At 47.0% G+C, this 25,933-nt stretch overlaps 1 protein-coding gene across 3 annotated transcripts in view; it reads right to left on the bottom strand.

Moving 5' to 3' along the window:
* Nucleotides 1-25,933, bottom strand: part of OLFML2B (olfactomedin like 2B) — a 753,194-nt gene that overhangs the window by 77,481 nt on the left and 649,780 nt on the right. For all 3 annotated transcript variants that reach the window (XM_073644077.1, XM_073644076.1, XM_073644075.1), the window contains one exon: nt 21,544-21,720. In XM_073644077.1, coding sequence (XP_073500178.1) covers nt 21,544-21,720 — 177 coding nt within the window. The remainder of the gene's footprint in view (nt 1-21,543; nt 21,721-25,933) is intronic.

Here is a 25,933-nt window from a genome sequence, read left to right on the forward strand (position 1 = left end):
CAGCGGTCTGCAGCGCAGCGGCGGTCCCCACTGACCGCAATCCACGGGTGGCGTAGTCGGACACTTATTACAATACAAATAGACTGCCACTGGTTTGACCACCCTGGGCACGGACCGGGTCACCGCCATGGAGAACTACAACCCCCAGCGATCCGGCTCTGGGTATTCCCCCTGCACAGCAGCAGCAGCACAGGCCCAGGGGGCGCGTCAACTTTGGCGTAGACGGCAGGATTTCGTGCCCGCAACCACCGGGTACTGCGTGCCTGAAAAAGAGACTTTTATACTTACCTGTGGTGAAGTTTCCCGCCATCCGAAGCCGATTCCCGCCATCAGACGCCATCTTGGACCGTTTCCCGCCGTCTTCTGCCTTCTTCCCGCCATCCGCAGCTGCTTCCCGCCTTCGGACGCCATCTTCGGGACGCCGCACGGGAAGAAGAGGGGCGTGGACGCCGAAAGCGCGCGAGATCCGAAGCTCCGCCCCACGCTCTGACGCTGCGCAAGGTCCTGGAAGGGAGGAAGAGCGACGCTGACGTCATCGGAGCGCGACGCCAGGTCCTCAACCCCGACGATCGACTGCGGAGCCGCGGCCTACGGAAGAAGAGCATCACAAGGTAGGCCACGGTCCACTAGGGGGGAGGAGGATGCCGGATACCGAGGGGAGCTCCACTGCCACAGCCACCGCCAGCGCAACCGCTGCAGCAGTCATGCCATTCACCATGCCCTATATCCCGGGGGCAACCTGGCTACCCCAGTACTCAGGGGAGTCACATACTCTAAATGACTTTAGAGAAAGACTGGATAGCCTCTTCCAGGTGTACCCCCTCAGAAGAGCAAAAAGTGAGCATCCTGGTGGCCCAATTAATCGGGGCAGCCCAAAGGGAGGTAAAGTCCTGGCCGCCTGGGAGGAAGAGGACTGTCAGAGACATACTAACCCGGCTGAAAGACACATTTGACACCCGCACCTCAGCTGAGATAAAACTAAGATTTTATGGGTGCAAACAGCGGGCACATGAAAGTATAAGAGACTATGCTCTAAACCTACAAGAGGCCCTGAGAGCCATTAAGCAGGCAGACCCTGACAGCGTGGGAAATGAAGATAAGCTGTTGACTGAACAATTTATTGAGGGTCTACTGTGCAATGCCCACCGAACCCAGTTGCGGGCAATGGCCTTACAGGACCCTGACCTGGACTTTGCACAGTTCAAGGACAGAGCCATCCGGGTGCTCCGAGAACCGGCACCAGGTGGCGCTGTGACCCACAGGCGCCCTGCTATCACTTACCACCAGGAGATGGCGCCCTTGTCTGCAGGGCCTGTGGGAGCTGATGCGCAGGCTTTAAACAGTGACCCGGCTACAGACCTGCACCATCAGGTCCAAGAGCTGACTAAGAGCGTTGCCGCGCTAACCAGAACTGTGCAGTCTTTACAGGTCTCTTCTCCAGGAAAGATCCAGCTGGCATCCGGACCGGAGGACGTCCCGTGGCGCCGACTGAGGAGGACCCCACCGGCCAGAGGAAGACCCAGCGACAGATACAACGAGGACGGACGACCCATCTGCCGCCGCTGCAATCAACCCGGACATGTGGCAAGGTACTGTCATTTAAATGGGCACAACCTGGGGTAGAGGGCCAACCCCCAGGCATAAGACCATCAGGCCCATCAAACTGGCGTGATAAATACGTAGGGGGACGTCCAATCTTGCCTGTGGTACTGGATGGCATTCCTATGAGTGCCCTATTAGACACCGGGTCACAGGTCACCACCATCCCGTACGTGCTCTTTAAACAGTACTGGAATGACTCGGACATAACCCGCTACCCAGATGACGACCTGAGTATCATCGCCAGCAATGGTCAGCCCGTGCCGCAGGTGGGATTCAAAGAGGTGACCATTAAGATCGGTAAAGTCGAACTGGCGGCACAAGGACTGATAATAGTGGACATAGACCGTCATGAGAGTCACCCTAGAATAACCTTGGGAACTAATGTGATTGAAAATTGTCTTGCAGAGGTGATTCTCATTTTACAGCAGGTTGCCAAGAACGCCAGTTCCGGCCAGCAGCGTGTGCTCCAAAAAGAGATCCGGGCACTGATGAAGCGGCAACAGGTGGAACTATCTGGTGGTGAGATAGGTAGCGTGAGAATGTGTGACCCGTTCCCTATTGCCATGCCCCCAAAAAGTGAGATGATGATTTGGTGCCGGGCAGCTATTGGTCTAAGAGGTAGAGACTACCAAGCAATGGTAGAACCCGTCTACTCAGACAGTAGGCACACCATTTTGACAGCACGGGGGGTGGTCGATGTATGCCATGGGAGGGTGCCCGTTCGCATCATAAATATCGGGGAGAGAGAAATACACCTGCCCCGGTATGCCACGCTAGCCAAATTGTTCACCATAAACCAGAATTCTGCACAGGCCGTGGAACCCTTGCCTCCATCTCAACCAGAGGAAGGTAACGGCTCTAAGAAACCAATGGAGGACTGGTGTCAGCAACTGCATTTGGGTACTGACTCCACTCCCTCACACCAGAAACAGGGATTCTATCGGGTGGTTCGAGAGTACGAGAGAGTTTTTAGTAAACACCCGCTAGACTTCGGGCGAGTAAAGGGGGTAGAACACCACATCCCTACGGGAGACCATCCTCCCATAAAGGAGAGATACCGACCCGTACCCCCGGCACACTACCAACACGCCAAGGGGATGCTTAGAGACATGAAGGAGGCTGGGGTAATCAGGGACAGCTGTAGCAGCTCCACTAGTCTTAGGGAAAAAGAAAGACAACACCATGAGAATGTGTGTAGACTACAGGAAGGTCAACCGTATCACACACAAAGATGCGTACCCGTTACCAAGGATAGAAGAGTCCTTAGCTGCATTAAAATCTGCTAACTTCTTCTCTACTTTGGATCTCACTAGCGGGTACTGGCAGGTTCCTGTAGCAGAGGCGGACCGGGAGAAGACCGCATTCACCACCCCGATGGGTCTCAGCGAATTTAACTGTATGCTGTTCGGGCTCTGCAACGCACCAGGAACCTTCCAACGGTTGATGGAATGCTGTCTGGGACACCGGAACTTCGAGACGGTCCTGTTATACCTGGACGATGTCATCGTCTATTCCAAGACCTACGAGGACCACCTGAAACACCTGGCAGAAGTGTTATAAGCTCTGGCGAATTACGGCCTAAAGGTGAAACCCTCCAAGTGTCACCTCCTGAAACCAAAGGTGCAGTACCTGGGACTAGAGATGAGCGTTGTTCGACTAGAACTGTTCGCCAATCTCAAATTCGAGCTGTTTTGGGCGGTGTTCGAGTTGTTCGACGAACCCGAACGATTTGCAAAAAATTCGGCTGTTCGAGGTTATGTTCGATAACTGTTCGTGCACCAAAAGCGTGTCCTGCATGTCTGGCGCTATTTAGAGCACCAATCATGCAGGGATTGTCTGCCACTCACTGTAATGCCACAGCCATGGTGGTTGTGGCATTACAGTGATTGCCCAAATCGATGGGAACAGTGCCAACAGTGAAACATGAAAAGCCGGCAATTCAGCAGCGGCATACACCGGTACCCGACAATTTAGAACCGAAAGAATAGAGCTTCACACATAGATTAGATAGATATAAACATGTCAGCCACATATATACGAAGTACAGTGAAAGTGCTGCTTACTGTACTTGTCATTTAGCGTAAAGGATTTATCAAAAAAAATAATAGTGTTTTCATGCACCGTCTCTTTAAAAAAGCCGGCCGGCAATTCAGCAGCGGTACCCGACAATTTAGAATAGAAGGAATAGAGAATCACACATAGATTAGATAGATAGAAACATGTCAGTCACATATATATGAAGTACAGTGACAGTGTTGATTACTGTACTTGTCATTTAGTGTAAAGGATTTATCAAAAAAAATATTAGTGTTTTCATGCACCGTCTCTTTAAAAAAGCCGGCCGGCAATTCAGCATCTGTACCCAACAATTTAGAATAGAAGGAATAGAGAATCACACATAGATTAGATAGATAGAAACATGTCAGTCACATATATATGAAGTACAGTGACAGTGTTGCTTACTGTACTTGTCATTTAGTGCAAAGGATTTATTAAAAAAAATAATAGTGTTTTCATGCACCGTCTCTTTAAGAAAGCCGGCCGGCAATTCAGCATCTGTACCCGACAATTTATAACAGACAGAATAGAGCTTCACACATAGATTAGATAGATAGAAACATGTCAGTCACATATATATGAAGTACAGTGATAGTGTTGGTTACTGTACTTGTCATTTAGTATTAAAATAAAGGATTTATTATTAAAAAAATTGGCGTGGGGTTCCCCTTAATTTTAGGCTCTAGCGGAGGTTAAGCAGACAGCTGGGGCAGATGTTTGAAGCCTGGGAAGGGGGTAATACCCACGGAGCTTCCCAGGCTACTAATATCAGCCCCCAGCTGAATACATAGCCTTTACTAGCTATTAAAATGGGGGACCCCCCCAAAAAAATGACGTGGGGTCCCCCCTAATTTAATAGCTGGCAAAGGCTAGGCAGACAGCTGGGGGCTGATATTAATAGCCCAGGAAGGGAGCCATGAATATTGGTCCCCTCCCAGGCTAGAAACACCAGCCGTCAGCCGCCCCAGAAATGGTGCATTCATAGGATGCGCCAATTCTGGCACTTAGCCTCGCTCTTCCACGCTGCCCTTGTGCGGTGGCAGGGGGTAATAGGGCTGGGGTTGATGTCAGCTTATAATGCCAGCTGACATCAAGCCCAGGTTAGTAATGGAGAGGCGTCTATAAGACACCCCCATTACTAACCCCATAGTCAAAGTTAAAAAAAACACAAACACCCAGAATAAAGTCCTTTAATTGAAATAAAGACACAATTCTTTATTGTTCTAAATTAAACCATACTTACCATCACGCCCATTCCAGCTGAAGCCAACGATCTCCTGTAATAAAAATAAAATAATAAAGCAACCTCATCCTTACCTTTCCATGTTTCCCACGACAGCTTCAGCTCTGCTACATCGAGATGACAGGCTGGACCGCAGCAGAACGCCGCCATCCAGCCTGTCATCCCGCAGACACTGAGAAGAGCAGGCTTGCTTGCGCTCCACATTGTCTCTCTGTGACGGCATAAAGATGAGCCGAGGTCATGTCCAATGAACTCGGCTCACCTCATGCACGTCACTGACAGCGTGGGAGAATTCTCACGCTGAAGCGCTGAGTGCAGGAGAATTTTCCCACGCTGTCAGTGAGGTGCATGAGGTGAGCTGAGTTCATTGGACATGAGCTCACCTCATGCACGTCACTGACAGCGTGGGAGAATTCTCCTGCACTCAGCACTTCAGCGTGAGAATTTTCCCACGCTGTCAGTGACGTGCATGAGGTGAGCAGAGTTCATTGGACATGACCTCGGCTCATCTTTATGCCGTCACAGCGAGACACTGAGGAGCGCAAGCATGCCTGCGCTTCTCAGTGTCTGCGGGATGACAGGCTGGATGGCAGCGTTCTGCTGCGGTCCAGCCTGTCATCTCGATGTAGCAGAGCTGAAGCTGTCGTGGGAACCATGGAAAGGTAAGGATGAGGTTGGTTTATTATTTTTCTTTTATTGCAGGAGATCGTTGGCTTCAGCTGGAATGGGCGTGATGGTAAGTATAGTTTAATTTAGAACAATAAAGAATTGTGTGTTTATTTCAATTAAAGGACTTTATTCTGGGTGTTGTGTTTTTTTTAAATACTTTACTAGAAATTCATGGCGGTCATGTCTAATACTGGCGTGACCCCATGAATTTTGGGCTTGGGGCCAGCTGATAATACCAAGCTGGCCCTAACCCCTTTATTACCCAGTGAGCCACCGCACCAGGGCCCTGGATGAGTTGGGTACAGCGCCAGAAGATGGCGCTTCTATGAACGCGCCATTTTCCGGGGTGGCTGCGGACTGCAATTTGCAGCGGGGGGGGGCCCAGAAAGCTTGGGCCTCCCTGCGCTGCATATTCCAGCCCCCAGCTGCCTAGTTGTACCTGGCTGGACACAAAAATAGGGCGAAGCCCCACGTATTTTTTTTTTAATTATTTCATGAAATTCATGAAATAATTAAGAAAAAAAGGCCTTCCCTATATTGTTGTGTCCGGCCAGGTACAAATAGTCAGCTGGTGGTTGGGGGCAGCCCGTTCCTGCCTGCTGTACCTGGCTGGACACAAATATAGTGCGAAGCCCCACTTCAATTTTTTTTAATTATTTCATGAAATTCATGAAATAATTAAAAAAAAATTGACGTGGGGCTTCGCACTATATTTGTGTCCAGTCAGGTGCAGCAGGCAAGAACGGGCTGCCCCCAACCACCAGCTGCCTATTTGTACCTGGCCGGACACAACAATATAGGGAAGCCCTTTTTTTCTTAATTATTTCATGAAATAATTTAAAGAAAATTGACGTGGGGCTTCGCCCTGTTTTTGTGTCCAGCCAGGTACAACTATGCAGCTGGCGGCTGGAATCCGCAGCGCAGGGAGGCCCAAGCTTTCTGGGCCACCCCCGCTGCAAATTGCAGTCCGCAGCCACCCCGGAAAATGGCGCGTTCATAGAAGCGCCATCTTCTGGCGCTGTACCCAACTCATCCAGGGCCCTGATGCGGTGGCTCACTGGGTAATAAAGGGGTTAGGGCCAGCTTGGCATTATCAGCTGGCCCTAAGCCCAAAATTCATGGGGTCACGCCAATATTAGACATGACCACCATGAATTTCTAGTAAAGTATTTAAAAAAAACACAACACCCAGAAAAAAGTCCTTTAATTGAAATAAACACACAATTCTTTATTGTTCTAAATTAAACCATACTTACCGTCACGCCCATTCCAGCTGAAGCCAACGATCTCCTGAAATAAAAGAAAAATAATAAAGCAACATCATCCTTACCTTTCCATGGTTCCCATGACAGCTTCAGCTCTGCTACATCGAGATGACAGGCTGGACAGCAGCAGAACGCTGCCATCCAGCCTGTCATCCCGCAGACACTGAGAAGCGCAGGCTTGCTTGCGCTCCACAGTGTCTATCTGTGAGGGCATCCAGATGAGCCGAGTTAATGTCCAATGAACTCGGCTCACCTCATGCACGTCACTGACAGCGTGGGAAAATTCTCCTGCACTCAGCGCTTCAGCGTAGGAGAATTCTCACACTGAAGCGCTGAGTTCAGGAGAATTCTCCCACGCTGTCAGTGACGTGCAGGAGGTGAGCTGAGTTCATTGGACATGAGCTCACCTTATGCACGTCACTGACAGCGTGGGAGAATTCTCCTGCACTCAGCGCTTCAGCATGAGAATTTTCCCACGCTGTCAGTGACGTGCATGAGGTGAGCCGAGTTCATTGGACATGAACTCGGCTCATCTGGATGCCGTCACAGAGAGACACTGAGGAGCGCAAGCATGCCTGCGCTTCTCAGTGTCTGCGGGATGACAGGCTGGATGGCAGCTTTCTGCTGCGGTCCAGCCTGTCATCTCGATGTAGCAGAGCTGAAGCTGTCGTGGGAACCATGGAAAGGTAAGGATGATGTTGCTTTATTATTTTTCTTTTATTGCAGGAGATCGTTGGCTTCAGCTGGAATGGGCGTGATGGTAAGCATGGTTTAATTTAGAACAATAAAGGATTGTGTCTTTATTTCAATTAAAGGACTTTATTCTGGGTGTTTGTGTTTTCTTTTAACTTTGACTATGGGGTTAGTAATGGGGGTGTCTTATAGACGCCTCTCCATTACTAACCTGGGCTTGATGTCAGCTGGCATTATAAGCTGACATCAACCCCAGCCCTATTACCCCCTGCCACCGCTACAGGGCAGCGTGGAAGAGCGAGGCTAAGTGCCAGAATTGGCGCATCCTATGAATGCGCCATTTCGGGGGCGGCTGGTGGCTGGTGTTTCTAGCCTGGGAGGGGGCCAATATTCATGGCACCCTTCCTGGGCTATTAATATCAGCCCCCAGCTGTCTGCCTAGCCTTTGCTAGCTATTAAATTAGGGGGGACCCCACGTCATTTTTTTGGGGGGGTCCCCCATTTTAATAGCTAGTAAAGGCTATGTATTCAGCTGGGGGCTCATATTAGTAGCCTGGGAAGCTCTGTGGGTATTACCCCCTTCCCAGGCTTCAAACATCTGCCCCAGCTGTCTGCTTAACCTCCGCTAGAGCCTAAAATTAAGGGGAACCCCACGCCAATTTTTTTAATAATAAATCCTTTATTTTAATACTAAATGACAAGTACAGTAACCAACACTATCACTGTACTTCATATATATGTGACTGACATGTTTCTATCTATCTAATCTATGTGTGAAGCTCTATTCTGTCTGTTATAAATTGTCGGGTACAGATGCTGAATTGCCGGCCGGCTTTTTTAAAGAGACGGTGCATGAAAACACTATTATTTTTTTTAATAAATCCTTTACACTAAATGACAAGTACAGTAAGCAACATTGTCACTGTACTTCATATATATGTGACTGACATGTTTCTATCTATCTAATCTATGTGTGAAGCTCTATTCTGTCTGTTATAAATTGTCGGGTACAGTTGCTGAATTGCCGGCCGGCTTTTTTAAAGAGACAGTGCATGAAAACACTATTATATTTTTTAATAAATCCTTTACACTAAATGACAAGTACAGTAAGCAACACTGTCACTGTACTTCATATATATGTGACTGACATGTTTCTATCTATCTAATCTATGTGTGAGGCTCTATTCCTTCTTAACTAAATTGTCGGGTACCGGTGTATGCCGCTGCTGAATTGCCGGCCGGCTTTTTTAAAGAAAGCGTCTTCTGAGCAGTTTGTCAGCTTTTGGACACCTTTGAAGGTGTTTTCTATGTGTTTCTATGTGTTTTTGTTTGCCTGCCATTGGTTTTAACGGTGTTCGACGGTGTTCTAAGGTGTTCGACGAACAGTTCGACGAACAGTTCCTCGAACATCCCGGTGTTCGACGAACCGAACCGAACCCGAACACTACGGGGGTGGCTCAACACTACCTGGGACACGTGGTGAGTGCTGACGGAGTGGCTCCCGACCCTGATAAGATCACCGTAATTAAGGACTGGCCAAGACCCTCCAGAATAAAGGAAGTGCGGCAGTTCCTCGGGTTGGTAGGCTACTACCGAAGATTCATTCCCGGTTTCACCAAAATGGCAGCCCCTATGCAGGACCTCCTGATAGGTCAATCTCGGAAAGCCAAAAACCAGAAGCCGCCCTTCAGGTGGGAAAAGCTGGAAGAGGAGTCCTTTTGCCAGCTGAAGATGGCCCTCACGGGGGATGAAATCCTGGCATATCCAGACTACAGCCAGCCCTTTATCCTCCACACGGACGCAAGCAACATCGGGCTAGGAGCCGTACTGTCCCAGATCCAGCAAGGGAAAGAACGGGTAATCGCTTACGCCAGCCGAAAGCTACGGCCCACGGAGAGGAACCCTGAGAATTATAGCTCATTCAAGCTGGAGTTCCTGGCAGTAGTGTGGGCAGTGACCGAACGTTTCAAGCATTACCTTGCCTCCTCCAAATTCACCGTGTACACGGATAACAACCCGTTGACACACCTGGTCACTGCAAGGCTCGGTGCCCTTGAACAAAGATGGATGGCCCGCCTGTCCAACTTTGAATTCACCATCAAATACCGGGCAGGACGCTCAAATGCCAACGCGGATGCCCTGTCTAGAATGCCGAACTTACCGGACGTAGGGGAAGATCCAGAAGATCTGGAAGAAGTTGAGCTCCCTGCGTTCCACCGTCATGAGATTACCCTGTATTCCCACCGTGTGAAGGACAGGCGCTCCGTGACGTTCAATCCCTTGCCCCACTACAACTGGGCGGAGACGCAAGACAGTGATCCCGCAGTCCATTTGGTGAAGGAAATGCTGACCCAGGTCGATGCCCGTCTTGACCCAGATGCTCCGGAGGAAACCAAGCAACTGTGGAAGGAGAAAAGTAAGCTGTTCCTCTACAGGGAGAAGCTGTGCCGGAGAATGGTTAACTCTCGAACGCATGAGTTGACCTGGCAGGTAGTGGTCCCAAGACGAGACACGGCTATGGTTCTGGAGGCATACCACAATGGAGCAGGGCATTTCGGATGGAAGAAGCTGGAGTTCTTGTTGCGTGAACGGTTCTACTGGGTAGGCATGAGAGGAGCCATCGAGAGGTGGTGCAGAGACTGTGGCCCGTGCCACCTGAGAAGAAAAGACCGTGCCAGCCAGAAGACTCCCCTGCAGCCCATCATCACCAGACAGCCACTGGAACTGGTAGCCCTGGACCATGTGAAACTGGCTCCAAGCAGATCTGGGTATGTCTACACCCTCACAATCGTAGATCATTACTCCCGGTTCCTGGTGGTGGTCCCGGTCAAGGACTTAACGGCTCAAACAGCAGCTAGAGCCTTCCAGCAGCACTTCTGCCGTCCACACGGGTACCCAGACCAAGTGTTGACAGACCAAGGACCAGCCTTCGAAGTGGAGGTCTTCCAGGAGTTCTGCAACCTGTATGGCTGCAAGAAGATAAGAACAACGCCCTATCACCCTCAAACCAATGGACTCTGCGAGAAGATGAACCAGGTGGTGATAGATCTGCTAAAAACATTGCCCCTGGAAGAACGCAGTCTGTGGCCTGAGAAACTGCCCGATCTGGTGGACCTGTATAACCACATCCCTGTAGGTTCCACAAACTGTACCCCGGCTTACCTAATGAGAGCAAGACCTGGTAAGCTGCCTATTGACCTGGATATGGGAGTCCTGACGCCTGAGGACACCTCGCCAGAGGCAGACTGGGATACAGAACGGCAGCAGCAGTATCGGAAAGTACAGGAGAGCGTCGAGCGAAGTCTGTCTCAAGCTAGAGAAAGGCAAGAGAAGGCTTATAACCAGTATGCTCCCGCTGTTCCCCTGGTACCTGGAGAGCAGGTCTTGAAGAGGAAGAGGCGGCTCCACAAGTTGGACGACCAGTGGGAGAAGGACCCGTACACCGTACTGCCATCAAGCCATGAGAACCCAAAAATCTGCGTAATCAGTAAGGATGAAGGAGAAACCACAGCCATTGTCTCCAGAGACCACCTGAAGAAGTGTCCCGAGCAGCTGCAAAGCCCTGAAGAAGATCAAGAAAACCCTCAACCAGCAGATGAAAGTGAAGAAATGATCAGTACCGTACTCGGAGACTTCCCCCGGTCTTGGACACAAGTAAACGGCGCTGTCGTGGTACCCGTCCTCACCTTTCTCCAGCCAGCCCCACAAGTGCCTACAGAGGAACCGGTAGAGCTGGAAGAGCAGCCGGCCCAAGAGGCAGAAGAGTCCACACCAGCAGTACAGGAGGATCAACCCTCTGCTAGTAGTGAGCCTGCCGTGCCCCTAGTGAGCCAAAGAGTGCGCAGAAAGCTGCCCAGCTTGCCCATAACACCTCCTACACCCTGTAGTGCAGAACCAGTTAGTGAGCTCCGTAGGTCCACTAGAGTCACTAGAGGTCAGATGCCCGCTTGCTGGAGAATCTAAACCAATGCACTGTAAAGTTGACTGTTTATTGAAAAATGTTTATGGTTTATGTTTGTTGCCTGTTACTAATTATGTTTCTCAGTTACCCTGCAGATTTATTTGGACTAACAGGTTATGGACACTGGATAACCGGAACAGTATTGTAGATAGTTGCACCTTGGTGCCTCTTGTGAAGACGGCCGCGGAAGAGAAAACCTGTCTGGCGTGGCCTCCTTGCAGCCCAAAGTAGTTAGTCTACCCTTGCAGCCACGCCCAAGGACAACGCAAGGGGTTTGCTTTGGACAGGTCCCCTATTCTGTGCCAAGACTTCGCCTTGTTGGGTGATATGGACACCCGGTCACGGAAACGCCGTGACCTCTACAGACTAAAGCTTCTTGTAAATATGTTGTCTTGTTATTGTTATACCTTGTATTTATGTTTCTTTAAAAATGTGTTTAGTCCCGGAGTACTAAAATTTACTAGGGGGGAATGTGACACCCCACGGGTCTGGTTGCCACAGTAATAGAGATATTATGTCTGAGAGCAAGTGGGAGGTTTCTCTGGTCAGGATCCCTAAGCATGCAACACGGTCCGCCCAGACCTGGGAGGGGAGGAATCTGCCCTTTTAAACTGGGTCTGGGGCGGGATTAGAGCAGTCAGAGTCAGAGTGGAGCTGCAGACAGTTCCAGACACAGGGAAAGCAAGAACAGGAGCTCTGTAGGAGCAGTAGCAGAAGTCCAGGGGCTGGAGCTGAGCAGAGTTCGCCCTGGACGAAGATACTAAAGCCGGACACAGGAGTCCGAGGCTGTGGGGACTGATATACACCCAGCAGCAGAAACCAGCCGGCAGGGGATTCCAGGTCCTCTGGCCATAGAAGCCCGGAGGCTCAGTCACAAAGAAGGGACCAGCGCCGCCAACCAGGAGCGGAGGCTAACAGAAGGCCCCAAGTCACCAGCCATACGGGTGAGCACCACACGGTATACTCAGGGACGTGGGCTACTTGTAACCGCTGACAGCAAGGTAGCCAGGAAGAGTGCAGATAAACGGGGAGGCCTACAACTCCACCTGGCCAGGGGAACTCCTGCTTGCTCGCAGACTGACCAGGCCCCTTATACTAGCCAGTACTCCCGGGAGGGTCTGCCTTGTACCATCAGTAAAGACCCTAAACTGCACCTCCCGTCTCTGTGATTCCTTGCCGCTCCTGCACCATTAGCACTGGGACCCTCACACCATTACTCCCATCATCTTCCACATTAGCTGCCCTGAGGCAATACTCCTCCCGTGGGGAGTTATCCCATACTCAGCTGCACAACCAACATCAGCCTCAGCGGTCTGCAGCGCAGCGGCGGTCCCCACTGACCGCAATCCACGGGTGGCATAGTCGGACACTTATTACAATACAAATAGACTGCCACTGGTTTGACCACCCTGGGCACGGACCGGGTCACCGCCACGGAGAACTACAACCCCCAGCGATCCGGCTCCGGGTATTCCCCCTGCACAGCAGCAGCAGCACAGGCCCAGGGGGCGCGTCATATACGCCATAAACACCACATACACACACACACACTGTATACGCCATACGCACCACACACACACTGTATACGCCATAAGCACCACACGAACACTGTACATGCCGTACGCAGCACCACCACACACTGTATACACCATACGCAGCACCAAACACACACTGTATACGCTGAACGCAGCACCACAGACACACTGTATAGGCCGGAAAAATGACTAAGTCCCCCCCAAATTTTTTTTAAACTTTTTTTCAATTTTACCCCTGTGGGATTTATATTCTACCCACACACATTTGGAACTCTCCTGGGGTACCCTCACACATATTATTCCCTCAATTAATGGATATTTTCACAAAAAAGTGAAATTTTCAAAAATTCAGAAAATTGGCTGAAAACGACTAAATGTCAAATACTCATCGGGCAAATCTCTCTGCAACTGAAATCAGACATGCTCACTGACATTTCCTCTCTCTGAAAGTCTGATAAATGCCGGAAAAATGACTCAGTCCGAAAAAATTTTTTTTTCAATTTTACCCCTGTGGGATATATATTCTACCCGCACACATTTGTAACTCTCCTGGGGTACCCTCACACATATTATTCCCTCATTTAGCGGTTTTTTCTCAAAAAAGTGAAATTTTCAAAACTTCAGAAAATTGGCTGAAAACGACTAAATATCAAGGACTCATTGGGCGAATCGCTCTGGATCTGAAATCGGACAAGGTCACTGACATTTCCCTTCTCTGAAAGTCTGATAAACGCTGGAAAAATGACTAAGTCCCCCCAAATTTTTTTTTCAACTTTTTTTCAATTTTACCCCCGTGGGATATATACTCTACCCACACACAATTGGAATTCTCCTGGAGTACCCTCACACATATTATTCCCTCATTAAGCGGATATTTTCACAAAAAAGTGAATTTTTCAAAAATTCAGAAAATTGGCTGAAAACGACTAAATATCAAGGACTCATCGGGCAAATCGCTCTGGAACTGAAATCGGAACGCTCACTGACATTTCCCCTCTCTGAAAGTCTGATAAACGACGAAAAAATGACTAAGTCCCAAAAATTTTTTTTTTCAATTTTACCCCCCGTGGGATATATATTCTACCCACACAATTGGAATTCTCCTGGGGTACCCTCACACATATTATTCCCTCATTTAGCGGATATTTTCACAAAAAAGTGAAATTTTCAAAAATTCTGAAAATTGGCTGAAAACGACTAAATATCAAGGACTCATCGGGCGAATCACTCTGGAACTGAAATCGGAACGCTCACTGACATTTCCCTTCTCTGAAAGTCTGATAAACGCCGGAAAAATGACTAAGTCCAAAAAAATTTTTTTTCAACGTTTTTTCAATTTTACCCCCGTGGGATATATACTCTACCCACACACAATTGGAATTCTCCTGGGGTACACTCACATATATTATTCCCTCATTAAGCGGATATTTTCACAAAAAAGTGAAATTTGGCAGGCTCCTGAGCTACCCTCACACATATTATTCTGTCATTAAGCGGATATTTTCACAAAAAAGTGAAATTTTCAAAAATTTAGAAAATTGGCTGAAAACGACTAAATATCAAGGACTCATCGGGCGAATCGCTCTGGAACTGAAATCGGAACGCTCACTGACATTTCCCCTCTCTGAAAGTCTGATAAGCGCCGGAAAAATGATTTAAAACTTTTTTCAATTTTACCCCCCGTGGGATATATATTCTACCCACACAAAATTGGAATTCTCCTGGGGTACCCTCACACATATTATTCCCTCATTAAGCGGATATTTTCACAAAAAAGTGAAATTTTCAAAAATTTTGAAAATTGGCTGAAAACGACTAAATGTCAAGGACTCATCGGGCGAATTGCTCTGGAACTGAAATCGGAGCGCTCACTGACATTTCCCCCTCTGTGAAAGTCTGATAAACGCCGGAAAAATGACTAAGTCCCAAAAAATTTTTTTTTTCAACTTTTTTCAACTTTACCCCTGTGGGATATGTATTCTACCCGCACACATTTGGAACTCTCCTGGGGTACTCTCACACATATTATTCCCTCATTTAGCGGATATTTTCACAAAAAAGTGAAATTTTCAAAAATTCAGAAAATTGGCTGAAAACGACTAAATATCAAGGACTCATCGGGCGAATCGCTCTGGAAATGAAATCGGAACGCTCACTGACATTTCCCCTCTCTGCAGCACCACACACTGTATACACCGTGCGCAGCACCACACACTGTATATGCTGTATGCAGCACCACACACTGTATACGCCGTATGCAGCACCACATACACACTGTATACACCGTGCACAGCACCACACACACACTGTATATGCCGTACGCAGCACCACACGCACTCTGTATATGCCGTACGCAGCACCACACACACTCTGTATACGCCATACACACCACATACACTCTGTATACGCCGTACACACCACCTACACTGTATACGCCGTACACACCACACACACACTGTATACGCTGTACGCAGCACCAAACACACTGTATATGCCGTACGCAGCACCACACACTGTATACGCCGTACGCAGCACCACACTCACTGTATACGCCATACGCAGCACCACACACACTCTGTATACATCGTACACACCACATACACTCTGTATACGCCGTACACACCACATACACTCTGTATACGCCGTACACACCACATACACTCTGTATACGTCGTACACACCACATACACACACACTGTATACGCCATACGCACCACACACACACACTGTATACGCCATACGCATCACACACACTGTATATGCCATACGCACCCCCACACACACACACTGTATACGCCGTATGCACCACACACACACTGTATACGCCGTACGCACCACCACCACACTGTATACACCGTACACACACACACTGTATATGCTGTACACATGACACACACACACTGTATACGCCGTACGCACCACCACACACACACTGTATACGCCGTACGCACCACCACACACACACTGTATATGCCGTACGCACCACCACGCACACTGTATAAGCCGTACGCAGCCTCATGCGCGGTACCACCAGCTGAACACTGTTGCGAACACGCCATACACGCAGTGCACGCTGCCGCCGGGATAAGCCGAATGATTCACTGACCACCGCCATCTTTGTGCAGTTTTAATGTGACCGCCGCTATCTGCCTGCGCAAAGATGATGGCGGTCTGATTTACTGCGCGGGGAGACAGCTTGAACGAGAGAACACAGGAGGGAAGAATACAGCACAGTTGTGGAGAGAGAGAGAGGAAACAAGGGGGAGAGCACATGGGGTACACAGGTCAAAGAAGAGATCACATGAGAGGAGAAGACAGCAGATGGGGGAGAGAGAAAGCGCACGGGGGGGAGGGAGACAGAGCACAGAGGGGTGAGAGCTCAAACGGGACAGCACATGAGGGGAGAACACAGCACAGGAAGGAGAGAGACAGCAGACAAGGGGGATAGATAGCACATGGGGTAGACAGGTCAAAGAAGAGAGCACAGATGGGAGAGTTCAGCACATGGGGGAAAGAGAGAGTGGATAGGTTGTTGAGCAAATGGGAGTGAGAGATTCTCAACGCTGCAAAGCCTGCCTCCATCGTGACATTACCGCCCTCCTGATGCGATAGCAAAGGGCCTCTATCTAGTATCTATATAAAGTTCTCCATAGTGGGTATGGGCTGCCTCAGTCCATACATCTTTATGACTTTTTTCACATCATATTCATTCCACTCCGATCAGACAAGTGCGTTGTATGCATTTTATTAGGGTCTTTTTCAACATTGTCATGGCACGTTTTCTTTCGCTTGCACTATCCATGACTATTAGATGTTTTTACACCACTGATAGATGTTTTTTAGAATTCCTTACCAACTATACACACCAAGCATTTCCCCAGGTTCAATCTTCATGTTCCCTGCATACATATATCGGTGTTCCCACTCCCTTGTTCTTGTCCTATTTTCCACTCCCTTTTGGCTCACTGATACCGCCCCCACTCGCTCTTTGACAGAGCACATGCGTTGCCTCCTAGCCTCTGATACTCCCGGTGACGTTCTCACACTGACCAACTTGCGTTCCACACTTGCAGGACAAGGATTGTGCCCAGGAAGTTAGCTTTACACAAGAGGCAGGCGGTCACGACATGCGCCGCTGACGTCATAGGCGAGCGTTTTCATGCCTCACATGGATTGGATGGCACACCATATAAATCATCCACTGCCCCTCACCCCAACATGCCCCCAGAAGAAGCTGGTGGTGAAATGCCAGGGTGAGGAAACATTGGACCGGCCTCATGGGACCAGTGTGAACTCTAGCTCTTCCACTACCCAAAGGTAATTTCGATAAGTCCTGAGGGACGATTCTCAAGGGATCTCACTGAAGCAATACTTATGGGTTTTGTGGTGAACATTGACACCCACTATTATAATACTTTACTTTGTCATATGGTTCCATCCTCTGATTAACTTAACCCAGCAGTTGATTTGGGCTGTGGGCTTTCCATCTAGGTGTAGAGTGTCAGTATTTACTGCTTTAGAGTTTGCTTTGATTTTGTCTAGTAATTGTACTTTATATGTTTTAAATAGATCACAGTGTCTACTATATTTAGTCTTATGCGGAGGGGTCACTGTACCCTAAACTTAGACACGTAGTCTGCTTATGTATCCTTTCCAATATAGACATTACACAAACTGTCTCAAGTCATTTCGATGTCCCCTTTATGGTATTTTGCTGTTTTAACTTCTTTTAATTTTTTTCAATAAAGATAATTGTTTTACCATATGGATCACTTCTTCACTCAGTGTTTGGTCCCATGGCATAAGAGTGCCATTTATAGCATTAATGGACACGAGTATCTAATTGTGCTGAACAGTAGTAGCTAAAGTATTCATTTCAGTTAAATGCTGTTTAAATTAGTTTAGCATCGTTGGCATTGAACAGTGTGCAGGTTACTAGAAGTGCTGATTGCCAGGGACTATTTACCACATTTGTGCAGTTATTTTTATGTCACAATCTTTTCGAGTGGAATTAAATGTCTGTAGGTGTAAGAACCTTTACTACGAAGGTCAAATGTAATTGTGTTACATTGATACTTCTGAATTATTTTAATATAGTGAATAGTGATGAGCGAGCATGCTTGGCACTGTTCGATACCCGACTGAGCATCGGGGTGCTTGGGTACGCTCGTTACTTGATCGAGTATCGCGGGTGCTCGAGCTGTTAGCCAATAACCATGCAGGGATTGTCTGTCATACACGGTAATGCTGTAGCCATGTTGGTTTATTTTTGCTGTAGCCATGTTGCCAATGTTGGTAATGGGAGGTTTATTGAACTCCATAAACTTGCATAGTTTTTTAAATGAAAAACAGCCTTTTTCCGGCACACCCGTGATAACAAAAATTACAGTCCTTTTTCAATTAAGGAAAAGGCAAAGCAATAACAAGATCTCACCCAGACATCAATTCAGGTCCTGCTTTGGGCTCAATGTGCTCACATTCACTGGTTACTCGAACACGGCTGAGGGAGTCCCAGTTTAGTCACACAAAACGGCTATTGTTCATTGCAACTCGTGATACTTGCAGTTTCGTGCACACAACCTGTGCAGGCTACTCTCAGTTATTCTGGCTTGTCTCTCTGCAGCTCCAACATAACCCACTCTGCTAAGCTTTACCAAGCTGACTGACCAGTAAACACATGGCCAGGTTCTAGTCATGGCTATCCAGGTACACCTAATCAAAAACTGTACTGCTAGAATTTAACCCTAGCCTTCCTGGCTTTCCTACAGTACATTACGTGCATAAATCCCCACACTTACACGTCTTGGCTGCTATCACTGAGGTTATTAATGGCTGCCTGAGGAGTGTTCTGCTACGCTGAATATGCTTGGGTATGCAAATCATCTAAATCCTCTGCTAGCAACCTAGTCTAGTAGCTCCCTTTGGAATTGCTAATTGTTATAGCTGTTCTAACTCAAATTTAAAAGTTTCTGCGATCAATTTTACGGCCGATGAGGACCAAGAAAAGACACAGTGTGATTGCCAAGATACTCCACTCAAGAAATGAAGATTACGTTTATTTATACCATTCATGAATATAAGCATACCATGCATAAATATAGGCGTTTCTTATGTGAAAGCAAATAGCAGGATACATACTGTAGCTGCATAAGTACCCTTGAAAGTTGTTTGTTTCAGTGAGTTCATGTGAGAATTACCACATGCAATGAGATTTTGGCTAGCCTGAAGACATTAAGCCCTTCCTTACTCTAACACCGACCAATGACGTTCTATATGTGATCGATGGAAGACAAGTCTGAAGATGCTGAAAGCCATGATATCCACACTGTCTGCTCACAGACGCAAGAGAAACATGCAGCATTGCCTGGTGGCATTGTTGTGTTGCATAATGGCTTCTGGGACCACTGGTTTCACCAGCAAATCAATGTAACACCGAGCTGTTACTGTACTTGGAATAAAGATTAGAGGGGTCAGGCTACTGTACATTATCCCACCCCATAACAATCCTGGGAGTAGAACCAGTGTGACATTCCATCATGAAGGTCTCTTCATGGCATTACCCACATGGTCTGGTCATATTCTAGGAATGGCACTTAGTGATCTATTCTGTACTTAAAGGGATATTAGACATGACATGTCATGTCCAAGGCATCAATCAGTGTCTCCAAAAATCACCAGAAGGCATTTGCAAGACACTGGGCTATAAGACAGATGTATGGCTACAGATGTTCCATTGACCTCACTCCACTGCTCTCAAAGGCTAATATGGTGCAAAGCATGATGGCAATGGAGGCCGGAATGGAGGTCTATCCTTTTCAGTGTTGAGTCCAACTTTTATCTTGTAAACAATGCTATCGGGAGGTTGGTCTGTAGACCACAAGGTAAGGTCACGAAGAAGCAACAGGCCTTAACAAAGGAATGTGAAAGTGTCCAAGGAGTCAATTTTTCAACATGACAATGGTGTGTCACATGCTGTTCATGCTACTGTGAGCACCCTGCAGGTCTTAGATGTGCTACCATGGCCTGCTGCGTCTCTGAACTTGTCTTCTATCGAACACATCTGAATGTCATTTTTTGGCTACTGCAAAGGGAGCTGCCAGCAGCGAGTCCTAATGGTTTGCATGCCCAAGTGCATTCAGCGTGGCATAACATTTCTCAGACAATCATTAATAGCCTCATTGTTTGAATGCCGAGGTGTGTAAGTGCTGGGATTTTTGTGCATGGTGCTCATACTTAATACTGAATAAACTGAGAGGTTTTGAAAAGTTTGCTTCCATTATGTCATAAATTACATACTAATATTATGCCTGTTGATTCAATAATTCCACAACTTTTCAATCCTGGTGTTGCAATTTCATTGTTGTCCCTTTATGCACAATGACCTCTGCACAGATTACAGGGAATGACTAAAGTACTCTCCTATAAAAGTCATTGAATATCTCCAGACTGTTGTTATATTTGCTCCATTTCTGCTAACACCAACTTTGACAAATTGACTGCCCCCATAATCAAGTACAGAAAATAGAATAAATAAATTACAGTAAAAATTAAATGCAGAATATTAAAAAAAAGTTTTAGAATTGTAATTATTAAAAAATAATATACTTGATACATTCCCATTAAATAGTTTGTTAAAATACACCCTGATGTATTTCAAGCAGTCAGTGGTGGTAGTGTAGTCCTACTAGCTTCCAACTCACTTGTTTCTATATGTTCAGAACAGAGTGTTGTGAAAATCTAGAAAGAAGCTAGGCTGAGTTTTTGTCTACCTTAAAAGGATTGTCCAGCCTTAGGGTGCAAGTCTGCAGTCACTCTAAGTGACTGCAGACTTATGAATCCTCATAGCATCAAAAGTGTGCGCTGTCAGGATTCTCCAGTTCCGATGTTGGGAGTGGGTGGACGCGTAACCTCAAGTAAACATGCGGTCACATGAGGACTAGACATGTACAGCCTCACTCAATGCAAGTGAATTGATCAAGGACAGATATGTTTAGTCAGAATGGGGCTAGAAGTATGCAAATTGCATACTTGCATTCATATGACCAAAACTCCTGGCACCAGCATTGCGAGCTGTGAGCATTCACAAGTTACAACTCCATTAATATAGGTCCTATAGCAGAAGTGCAGATTTTCTCTATAAGATGTATGGCCATGGAATTCAGCAGTCATTTAAAGCAATGTTTCCCAAAATATAGTACTCACGGCCTCCAACACATCATGTTTTCAGGATCTCCTTAGCATTGCACAGGTGAGAGAACCTGTGGCAATTTGTGATGCCTTGATAATAATTACATCACCTGTGCAATACTGAAGAAATACTGAAGACATGATCTGTTGAGGGCCGTGAGGACTAGAGTATGGGAAACACTGATTTAGAGGTTTCTAATGAATGTTCTTCATAACATTTTCTCATCACTGAAAATTGAGCCAAAGTCACTCTGAAAGTCAATCTCGGGTTAAGGTGTGTAATAAAGTAAACCTGGCAAATCCTAGTAAGATAGGCAGGTTACATTTTACCTTGTTTAAAGTTGTCCAGATTTCTAAATTCCACTAAAGTATTTCCATAGTAGTAGTTAGTTACATAAATCTTCTCATCCTTTGCCAATGGATCTTTCATCCAGGCTCCCTCATTACGTCCATAAGTGTTTTGAGTTGTGGGACCAGAAATGGTAGACAGAGTATCTTTGCACCGTCCTAATGTTTTGCAAGAGAAAAAATATGGGAAAGTTACAAGACCCTTTAAAATTGCTATCATACTGGGATTTAACATGTGCAATACACATTAACTTTCATGAAGGAGTCTTTATATCTTCCTTCCTGCTGTCTCTTCATAAGATCACATTTAGTAGATAATGGTACTAGCATGACTTAGTGTATACATAGGTTGTATGGTGAAATTGCTGCAGTACCCTTCATTTTTTACTTTATTACAGAAAGACTTTTGGGAATAGAAGTGCAGATTTAAGGGAAACACATCAAAGTCCAAACAATGAGATCATGACAAAATGACTGCAGTCACAGATGTAATATCAATGGCAAAGGAAAGTGGGTGTAATGGAGACAGCTGGCCAAACAATAAAACACAATTACATGACAATGAAGTCCATTGTACATTTTGACCTGTTTTTTTTTCACTTACTACTATATACTTATTTCCCTAATCTGTCAAACACTGTTATGCATTGTGCAAAATAGAGGAAATGAAGAATAGTGTTCTTAAAAAGAGACAAGAATTTGTTATTACAGGTTTTATCAGTCATCTTTTATCGTTGGTGTATTTTTAACTAAAAGTTCTGTTCGTGTTTCTGATGAAGGAATTTAAGATTATATCAGAAAATGATAATGTGATGGAGAATTATTCCAGCATCAGGATCTTCATTAAAATTTAACTTTCATTTAGATAAAAGGTATAACAATTAGTGTTAAGCAAGCACTAAAATGCTCGGGTGCTCGAAGCTCGGGCCGAGCTCGCCGTGATACTCGAGTTCTCGACCCGAGCAACGAGCCCAATGTTGGTCTATGGGAGACCCGAGCAGTTTTGCGGCGGCACCCCCGGCAGTCTTTTAAAAGCCTAACAAGTGCCCAAAACGATAGTGACAGTGCTCAAATGACATGGGGACAGCATGGGGATCGCCCCAGGAAGCATTTCTGACCCCCAGGTCACTGATGTCAACAATGTGGTCAGAGATATTAAGCCACTTTTAAGGGCTCACAATAAAACGTTCAAAAACGAAACTGAAGCTGCTTTCCTGTGAAATATGTTAAGGAATACCCTTTCCAGGGTAAAGACTTGTGTATAAGGTAAAACAAAAATACTCCTCCACATCTTGGGCTATGTTCACAAGTAGCATTTTTTATGCGTTTTTGCACTTTTGTATTGCTTTCAACCGTGACAAATGCATTCACCGGGAAATGTCATTTTAACATTTTACAACCATATCTGGCCATGTGCTGTGTGACACATGCATACAGTGCTGAAAAGACATGGGAACAGCATGGGGAAGACCCCTGGAAGCATCTCTGACACCCAGCTCACTGCCTAAAAGTGTGCCAATCAGAAGTCATCCTTGCCGCATCAGAAGATGCAGACTTGCAACTATCCCCGTGCAAGTTCTTGTCCCAGGGCAGTGTTCAATTGTACCACCCCCATTCCTTGCAATGCAAGCGCAAATATGCAGCCAACCACCCACCCACCCCCAGGCTGCAATACCATACTGCTTGCTTGCACTTGAAATTGTGCCTTTTAGGCATGTGGAGGCGGAATCTGGCCACCATGTCATGGCTGCATTGGCGGCCTGGAATCCATACTCAGTCTCCAGCCGCCCGGCGGCCGGGTGTCTACACTCGGCCCCCAGCCTCCAGGGGGCGGCCGGGTGTCCATACTCGGTCCCCAGCCGCCCCGCGGCCGGGTGTCCACACACGGTCCCCAGCCGCCTGGGGGCAGCCGGGTGTCCATAAATGGTCCCCAGCCGCCCCTATTTCTCCTGTCAACTTCCCCCCCACACACTTTTCTTAGCCCGGCCTGCTTTAGGACAGCATTGGATGAGCCCACCAGAGAACCAGACTCCTCCGGTGGGCCCTGGCTTCTCCATCAGGGGAGTTGAGAGTGCCAAGGTGAGGAGCATGATGATGAAGATAGACGTTAGCATCTGCTTTGTTTTCTTTTAATGCAAGCGTAAGTGTGCAGCCTGCCACCCACCCAACCCCAGGCTGCAATGCCATACTGCTAGCTTGCACTTGAAATGGGGCCTTTTAGTTTGGAGGAGGCCGAAGCTGGCCACTACCTCATGGCTGCTTCGGCAGCGAGGTATCCATACTCAGTCCCCAGCCGCCCCTGTTTGTCCCGGTGTGCCTTATACATAAGATTAAGCACGCATACCAAAACGTTACCAGTGCATTTAGTGGGAAGGACAGCCTATTCCGCTGTAGTGTGTGCATGCCAAACCCCTGTTCATGGTACATGCGAAGATGCCTCCCACCCTGCACCTGTCATTGCAGACTTGCAACTATCCCCGTTCAAGTCCTTGAGGTAGTGGCAAAGGTGAAAGAGCAGGAGGAACAGGGACCATTCACATCAATATCAGGCCAGTCAACCACATATGTCTTGTAGGATATGTTTCTGTAACAAAAGGAGCAGTTTCGGCTACACAATTATAGGGCACACAGTGAGTGCAATGCCTACCAAAAATTTTGAGGCACTCCAATGCCCCTTGGAAATTACATGGAGGTCAAAGTGCCTTAACTAAACCGTTTTTTCCATTTATAGCAACTGGGTCTCCTGTACACTGTTGGCCTAAGCAGTGAATGGAAGGCTTTCCAAAAATTATGAGGAACTGCAATGCCCCTTGAAACAGACGTGGATTACAGCGTACTAAAAACCTTCTACCCATTATTGGGGAGTGGGTCTCCCTTAGTTTTCGCCTTTGCATTGAAAAGCAAAAGCTGACTAAAATTAGGAGGAAATGCAATGCCCGTTGGAAGAGTCGTGGAGGTTAGAGGTAATTAAAAACAACATTTCAATGCCCCTTGGAAGAGCTGTGGAGTTCAGAGTGGCTTAAGAAGACGCTTTTAATGCCCCTTTGAAGAGACGTGGAGTTCACAGTAGCTTAACAAGACGGTTTTAATGCCCCTTGGAAAAGACGTGGAGGTCCCTGTAGCTTAACAAGATGGTTTGAATGCCCCTTGGAAGAGATGTTGAGGTCACAGTAGCTTAACAAGACGGTTTTAATGCCCCTCGGAAAAGTGGTGGAGGTCGCAGTAGCTTAACAAGACGGTTTTAATGCGCCTTACAAGAGCCATACAGTACAGCATCTTAAAAACATTATTCCCATTATTGGGGAGTGTGTCTCCCATAGTCTTTGCTTATGCCTTCCAAGCAAAATCTGCCAAAAATTAGGATGGAGGAACTTGCAATGCCGTTTACAAGAGCCATGCAGTACAGCATATTACAAACATTATTCCCATTATTGGAAGTGTGTCTCCCATAGTCTTTGCTTATGCCTTCCAAGCAAAAGCTGCCAAAAATTAGGATGGAGGAACTTGCAATGCCGTTTACAAGAGCCATGCAGTACAGCATATTACAAAGATTATTCCCATTATTGGGGAGTGTGTCTCCCATAGTCTTTGCTTATGCCTTCCAAGCAAAAGCTGCCAAAAATTAGGATGGAGGAACTTGCAATGCCCCTTACAAGAGCCATGCAGTACAGCATATTACAAACATTATTCCCATTATTGGGGAGTGTGTCTCCAATAGTCTTTGCTTATGCCTTCCAAGCAAAAGCTGCCAAAAATTAGGAGGAAATGCAATGCCCGTTTGAAGAGTCGTGGAGGTTAGAGTTAAATAAAAACAACATTTCAATGCCCCTTGGAAGAGCTGTGGAGTTCAGAGTGGTTTAACAAGATGATTTAAATGCCCCTTGGAAAAGTGGTGGAGGTCGCAGTGGCTTAACAAGACGGTTTGAATGTCCCTTGGAAGAGACGTGGAGGTCCCAGTAGCTTAACAAGACGGTTTTCATGCTCCTCGGAAAAGTGGTGGAGGTCACAGTAGCTTAACAAGACGCTTTTAATGCACCTTAGAAGAGACATGGAGGTCCCAGAAGCTTAACAAGATAGTTTTAATGCCCCTTGGAAAAGTGGTGGAGGTCGCAGTGGCTTAACAAGATGGTTTGAATGCCCCTTGGAAGAGACGTGGAGGTCCAATTAGCTTAACAAGACGCTTTTAATGCCCCTCAGAAGAGATGTGGAGGTCCCAGTAGCTTAACAAGATGGTTTTAATGCCCCTCGGAAAAGTGGTGGAGGTCGCAGTAGCTTAACAAGATGCTTTTAATGCCCCTTCCAAGAGCCATACAGTACAGCATATTACAAACATTATTCCCATTATTGGGGAGTGGGTCTCCCATAGTATTTG

This window comes from Phyllobates terribilis, unplaced genomic scaffold (genome assembly GCF_046119375.1).
Source record: "Phyllobates terribilis strain yellow unplaced genomic scaffold, ASM4611937v1 Scaffold_8__6_contigs__length_399053987, whole genome shotgun sequence".
NCBI classification, from domain to species: domain Eukaryota; kingdom Metazoa; phylum Chordata; class Amphibia; order Anura; family Dendrobatidae; genus Phyllobates; species Phyllobates terribilis.